Genomic DNA, 7,500 nt, shown 5'->3' on the forward strand with positions numbered 1-7,500 from the left:
AGTTTCTCTGTTATCTCTCTATCTGCAACACAGACAGTCAGGGAGTTCTGGACAAAATCATATCTGACAATAAAAATATTCTCAGATTTGGGTCTGAGAGACAAGAATCTCATCAAATGGGGGTCTGTGGTTCTAATGTGGACTAAGTTTGGAAAAAGTGAAATGAAAAAGGTTGAGAATCTCTGACTAAAAACACACAGAACATTAAGTAAGACATGAGATGGAAGCAAATAACATCCCATAAAACAGCACAGTGAAGTACCATGAACTGAAACAAATGCACCGCAGGGATGAAAACTGTTAAAACAGCCACTCTGCCTGTCCTGTTCACAGAAGGCAGGAGTTCAAAAAGCTGCTTTGCTTTCAGTTCCACATGACAGAGAAGTCTGGACAGTCTGGACAGTCTGGACCACTGAACACTGAACACTGAACACTGAACACTGTCTGAAGTTGTTGGTTAACTAAAATAATTTACCAGCCAAGAATCGTTTTTCCTGGCCAACATAATGAATATATGTCGCCCTAACTATTTCCAAAGCCATGTTGTGTGTAGAGTCGTGTTCTGTGAGTTAATTTGAAACTCCTACAGAGGGATGGGTCCTGAAACCCGGTATTAAACTAAATTATTAAAGACCGTAGTATTGATAAGCTCCGACGTTACCGGTTCTTTTATCGGTGCTTTTTTTAACGTTTTGTGTAATTTATTATCACGCTGCAGCCTCTCTCTGCTGTCTCTCTGTGTCGGGGCTGAGCTCCTCCCACACACACACACACACACACACACACACACACACACACACACACACACACACACACACACAGCAGCAGAGAGGCCTCGGTGGAGACAGTGAACCAGGTGAAGTGAAAGATAACGTTTTACTCGAGTTGACGACAGCTTCGCTCGTTGCTGTAAGTGCAATAAACCTTCGAGTAAAAAGCCAATACTTTATCAATACACCTGGTCAGCAAGCATAAACATGTAGAAAAGCGATATTTCAGTCTGCTCTGTCCGCAGTCTCTCATCCAGCGCCGCTATGTTTTACACAAGCACAGCAGCACTAGCTCGGGTAATAGTCAATTATTACAAACAAGCTAAACAAAAGCTGCCTGTAAACCGTTTAGCTTAGTTTGCTATCTTAAAATTTGGCAAATTCTTGTAAACTGAGTAAGCATGGGACGATATGAAAATGTCATGTCATGATTATCCTGGCCAAAATAATTGCGATTCACGATATTAACCCGATAATCTAAAACATACTGGAATCACTTTACCTTACATTTTGTTAAGAAACAAATATTTTTATTGCATCATAGGACACATATCTTTTTTTTAGTGAACATCCTTTTTTAGTGAAAAACAAACAAGGACAGATTCAGACTCTCGCCAACACCCAGCAGGTAATCACAATGAGAGAAAAATCCATTAATAAAAAGAATCTACCTATCAACCTGATATCCAAACATCCACATGGTTCAGTTAGTTATGGGTTGTAAATGCACAGTAAATGAATAACTTGTTTTGAGGATATTCACGATTATCCCGATAATGGAAATTCACCAAGATAAAATTATCTTGAGTGTTTTTATCGTGATAAAAGATAAAATCTTATATCCTCCCATCACTACAAAGCAGCCTCCTCCCTCTACCAGCAGAGGGAGGAGGACAGAGGACAGGATGAGTGTCTGTTCTTCATTCTTTCTAAACTTCACTCAGTATTGTGATGTCAGGAATATTATTTATTTTATTGGCATTTTAGATTTGTTTCCAGTGAGATATTATTGAGTTTATATAGTGACTTTGCTGTTGTAAACATTACTGTTGCTGCTTTAGAAACATTTAGTTATATTTAAAATATAAATACATTCTAATCCTGTTGTGAATTTATTCTTTTTTAAAATAATATTTTTTAAAAAGCAATTATTTAGTAATGAAAAAGAACCGATAAGAGTATCGATAAAGAACCGGACCGATAAGGAGTATTGATAAGAGTGGTAGTATTGATAAAATCCTAAGATACCCGTCCCTGCTCCTGCAGAGGATCTGGTCTGTAGTTCATCCTGAGGCCCAGCAGGATGCAGATTTGTCAGTTTGGGGCCGAGCAGCCGAGGCGTTCGCTTGTCGTCTCTAAACGTGGGCAGACAGAGTGCTGGTGGCTCTGATGGTGCGTTCGCTGACTCCTGACGGGCTGCGAAATCCACCAGACAGTCTGCTGGACACAGCCACAGCCAACTAATAATGTCAAACTGTCACAGCTTCGTTTTTATTTATTTGGCACGTAATCATTCTTGTTAATTGAAATAATTCATCATGTCAATAATAATGATAAAAGTAAATATAACTACCGTACTCCACCTTCCCTCTGCTCTGATTGGTCGGTGCTTCACCGCGTCATCAGAGTGGAAAACAGCTGCAGCAGCTGAACTTCAGTTTGCAGCTTCCAGTGAAAACCAAAGACTTCCTGATGTTTTGTAGCCTGGAACCTGAACGCAGCGCTAAGGTTCACCGCCAGAAAGACGTTTCCCCGGTGTTTGGTGTTCAGTGTTTTCAGATGTTCAGACTGAACCTCCGCGGGTCTCACCTGCTGTCCGCCTGCAGACCAGCAGCCAGAAAAAAATCCTAAATTCTCATCCGGTCTTGTCTTAAGTTTCAAAGATAGCAAAAATCGTATTTTACTGAAGCAAATCCTCTCCTCCTGTCTGGGTCTGACCTCAGACCTGCTGCTTCACTGCTGTGCTTACACTGCTTCATCCTCCACAGTTCTGTTTCAACCAACATTAATATCATTATACAGGACATGGCAGTGGCTGCTAATATTGGTGATAAAAAGAGAAGAGACTTTAGTTTTACATTTTACTGTATCAGCTGAAGATTGAACTCAGTTATTACTGACATAATAACAACATAACAACCAGCGTAGATAATCAGATTATTCATTTATTTATTTGTTTAGTAGTTTATTTGATAGGAACAGTGCAGTTCACAGTTGAAATATAAAAGATGTCGCACATGGAGTTTGTAGCTGCTGCTAATTTCCAACTTTAGTCTATTTGGGCTTTAAATAGACGTCCACTATCTGAAATGTCTTATACAAAGTACAAGCTAATACAAAGTACAGAAATGGCAAAAACACATAACATTATACATCAACACAATTACACAACATCACACACAACAAACAAGAGATTCAGAAGTGCGTGATCCATCCAGCTGGTTGTTTTACACTGTAATCTAGTTTTAAGATTACATATTATATGAGATTACATCTGACAGTATAGAGACCGGCTGCAGGTGAGGACAAGCCTGATTAAAGTTAGTTAAACATTTTAATATCTTTAATTAGTTTTATTGGTAACACTTTACAATAAGGGTACATTAATTAATTAACAGTTAACTTATGTGTCTGGTAATGTACTAATGGTGTTCATGTTAACTAAGGTGTTAATTTATACATAATTTAATAGTTTATAAAGATGACTATTAAATAATGTATAAATGAATACCTTAGTTAACATGAATTAATTCATGAATAATTAATGTACCCTTATTGTAAAGTGTTACCGTTTTATTTCAGTTGTTAGTTTACTCCAGAGTTTGGTTCTCTTCAGAGGAAGCAGTGGTACACTTCACTCACTCCTGGTTACTCTCTTGTCTCCTAAAGCAGTGGTTCTCAACGTGGGGTCTGGGGACCACCATGAGTCCTTGAGGGGGTTCCAAGGGGTCCCCAGCAGATTGATGCATTTTTAAACTTCAGCATCATTTCATTTACATAAGAGAAGAAGAGCAGAAGAGTGACTGTTCTGATCATAGTTTCTCTGTTATCTCTCTACCTGCAGTACAGTCAGTCATGGAGTTCTGGACAAAATGTTATCTAACAATAAAAATATTGTCAGATATGAGTCCGAGAGACAAAATCTCATCAAATGGGGGTCTGTGGTTCTAATGTGGACTACATTAGGGGTCCTTGATATGAAAAAGGTCCTAAAGCATCTCCTGAGCTTCTCTTGATCTAACCTGTTCAGTCTTCTGTGAACCAGTTTGGGAGAACAGGCTGCAGGTTTTTCTCCACAGACATGTGACGGCTCTTTGTGTTTTAAGGAGAACTGGTGTGTGAGTGTGTAGCATGTGACCAGGGAGGAGTGATGATGCTGAGAAAGGTTTCGCTGTCTGGACTGAAGTCCTGATGTCACCGCTCTCTTGGCTGTCTGACCAATCCCTGAGCTTTAAATATGATAACAGTCCGTTTCTCCTCCGCTTCATCAGCTGCTGCCAACCAGAGTCTGTTAGTGAGGAATATCTGGAGGGTACAGCAGTGTTTAACTCTCTCTCTCTCTCTCTCTCTCTCTCTCTCTCTCTCTCTCTCTCTCTCTCTCTCTCTCTCTCTCTCTCTCTCTCTCTCTCTCTCTCTCTCTCTCTCTCTCTCCCTCTCTGTCTCTCTCTCTCTCTCTCTCTCTCTCTCTCTCTCTCTCTCTCTCTCTCTCTCTCTCTCTCTCTCTCTCTCTCTCTGTGTGTTCCAGTGTTTGACGACGGCGATGAGAAGACTCTGCGTCGCACGTCCCTCTGTCTGAAGGGAGAGAGACACTTTGCAGAGAGCGAGGTGAGACTCACAGCAAACACCTGAAACCATCTCAGCTTCAGCTCTGCAGGTGTTAGAACCTCTTAAGGCCCATTCACATCTAGAACGATAACTATAAAGATAACTATAAAAAGATTTAAATCGATATAAGTAAATAGAATGTCTGTGTTCACACTACAGCTGTAGCTATAAAAACATCCACAACTATAACTATATTCTTGGTTCCATCTCAGAGTGATTTTTCTGGCAGTAGAGACAACGATAAAACATTTCCAACCAATCAGACAGCCCTAGTTCCTGGCTGCACCTGATTGGACGGACGCGGTCACTCGCTGGGCCGTCTGCCCCCGGATTTCAAACTGGAAAAACATGGCGGCTCGTTTGCAAACTTTCTCTTATATTGCGAGAAATAATCCGTGCAGCTGAATCTGTCTTCATGTTAGATCGACTGCGGTTAGTTTAAAAGTTTGTACGCGAGTTTCGGGAGTTTCCTAAAGTAGCCTAGACCTCAACTTTATGCAAATGTGGAGCGGCCGACGTGACGCCCCCCCCGTCTCTCGAAACGCACTGCGGCGCTCCCAGAATGCATTGCGCGGCTGCTTACATACAAAATGAATGGGAAGCGTGGAAATGACGGATCCTGTGGAAACGTACCATAAGGCAGTTCACTGACCTGGAAGCTAGTGAACTCGCTACCTTTTGCTAGCATGATGCTAAGGAAATAGCATAATCTCTTGGCCAACCTGACCGCAAATGCGTTATCATCCTGTTTTCAATATGAGCAGGAGGGAACAACATGAGTCTGCAGTATCCTGTTGAAACCCGTTTAGCCTCGGAGACGTTCAGGTGTTTCTCTCAACAGGCTACAGGAGACTTTACTCTCTGATCCACAGTAGATGGTGTGCAGAGTCTCCTACTGGGAAAGACATGAACAGCTTCACTTGGTGACCATTAGCACCGTTAGCTCTCATATAAACAAAGCACAATAATGTAATGAAAGCACCATAAAAGAGCATTATTATCTGCCGTCTCGTCTCTCTTTTGCAGCAGTTCATGAACCCAAATCCTTCGGCTCTGTTGTTATTTACTTTAGAGAGAGAGTAAAATAAAAACGTCGGTAAAGTCATCACGCTCCATTTTTTCCTCTGAATATTCGGCGTCGATATCGCTGTAGTGCAACAGCATATCGTTATAGTTTACAGTTATCTTTATAGTTGTCGCACTAAGTGTGAACGGGCCTTTACTGCTGAGAGAGGATTCACTATTACGGTTCATCATCATCTACTGTGATGATGATGATGATGTGCTGATGTCGGGAAATCACGACACACAAATCTGCTGAATTGATGTCAACAAGCAAACTTCATGGTGGGGTCAGGGTTAAAATTCAGTAATTTTGATGTAACTCTAAATGTAGCTGTATTGACAGATTCTCTATATTCAGTGATATTTATTATAGATGATAGATAGATTGATAGATTATTATATTATAGAGTTGGACAGTAAATCAGATAAATGTGATGAATTCTAATTTGACTGAGCAGCAGCAAGTTGGTTTGATTCTCTGATGTTTTACATTACTGACACTGACAGTCAGTCACTAGATAGAGAGATAGATAGATAGATAGATAGATAGAAGAATCAGAAATACTTTATTGATCCCAGAGGGGAAATTTGGGTTACGTTGCAGTTGCTCACATTCTAGAAGAGAAATATATATAAGCATAGAGAAATTATAAGAAAGAAAAATAAATATGTGCATTATACTACAATACATAACAATAATAATAATATAGAAAAAGGAAAAATGAGGAATATGTGCATCATACTACAATATATACAACAGTGTAATAATTAATAATAATTATTGCCAGTTGAATTATTGCACGAAATTATTACCAGAATCAGTAGTGCACAGAAATTATTACCAGAATCAGTAGTGCACAGTTTAAAATATATATGATAAATTATGTAGATAGATAGATAGATACTTTATTTCCACAGCCTGTACACACACAACAGTTGAACAAAAAACTGCACAGGACAAACAGAAACATAGCCATGGGGGGGGACACGTTATAAATTCAGATATATATAAATATTATTTAGAAATATTATAAATTAGACGTTCAGAACTTGCCTGGACTTCATGTCTCTTCACTGTTATTTTCCTGCTTTTCTTTTTCCTATTCTGTTTATAGTTTCATAACGTTCATCAGCTGCTCTGACAGGTTCGGTTCTTTATTTTAGTTTTTGTCTCTCTCTCTCTCTCTCTCTCTCTCTCTCTCTCTCTCTCTCTCTCTCTCTCTCTCTCTCTCTCTCTCTCTCTCTCTCTGTCTCTCTCTCTCTGTCTCTCTCTCTCTCTCTCTCTCTCTCTCTCTCTCTCTCTCTCTCTCTCTCTCTCTCTCTCTCTCTCTGTCTCTCTCTCTCTCTCTCTCTCTCTCTCTCTCTCTCTCTCTCTCTCTCTCTCTCTCAGACTCTGGATCAGTTGCCGTTGACGAACCCGGAGCATTTTGGCACTCCGGTCATCGGGAAGAAGTCAAACCGCGGCGGGCGGCGCTCCTCCCAGGCCGTGTGAGTTTCCCCAGCAATCAGATACCGAGTCTAACAGGACCAGGACCGAGTCAGAGACCGAGTCCGAGTCTAACCGGACCGAGTCAGATTCTGTAGACTAACAGACCAGACGGGGACCTGGTCTGTCCTTCTAAACTCAGACCTGCAGCTCGTTAAACCGTCTGCTGCCTCTTCTCTCTCGTTCTCGTCCGTCTTTATGAAGTTCACTCTGGTCTTACATCATGTCTGTCTCAGTCCGGTCTCTGTACCCCCAAAAACACAAACCAACCAGACTCTGTAAATGTGTATGAAGCAGCTAGAAACAGAGAGCAGCTGAGTCAGCTTGTTGTGGTGTGGCTGTAGATCCATTCAG

The 7,500-nt window shown here is 40.7% G+C and overlaps 1 protein-coding gene and 1 non-coding gene across 2 annotated transcripts in view; both read left to right on the plus strand.

The window, feature by feature from the left end:
* The first annotated feature begins 4,132 nt into the window (after positions 1 to 4,132).
* LOC139639129 (small nucleolar RNA SNORD53/SNORD92) lies at positions 4,133 to 4,211 on the plus strand. The gene has a single exon (XR_011694845.1). It is a non-coding gene; the product is annotated as a small nucleolar RNA SNORD53/SNORD92 (small nucleolar RNA).
* Positions 4,212 to 4,515: 304 nt separating this feature from the next.
* Positions 4,516 to 7,500, plus strand: part of arid4a (AT-rich interactive domain 4A) — a gene marked incomplete at its 5' end in the record, with an annotated part of 22,393 nt that continues 19,408 nt past the window's right edge. The window contains 2 exons of the mRNA XM_071513199.1: positions 4,516 to 4,595; positions 7,051 to 7,148. Of these exons, the coding sequence (XP_071369300.1) occupies positions 4,516 to 4,595; positions 7,051 to 7,148 (178 nt within the window). The remainder of the gene's footprint in view (positions 4,596 to 7,050; positions 7,149 to 7,500) is intronic.

This window comes from Centroberyx affinis, unplaced genomic scaffold (genome assembly GCF_046629955.1).
Source record: "Centroberyx affinis isolate AG114_WGS23_722 - 3 ecotype Tasmania unplaced genomic scaffold, CSIRO-AGI_Caff_v1 ptg006832l_1, whole genome shotgun sequence".
Classification (NCBI taxonomy): domain Eukaryota; kingdom Metazoa; phylum Chordata; class Actinopteri; order Beryciformes; family Berycidae; genus Centroberyx; species Centroberyx affinis.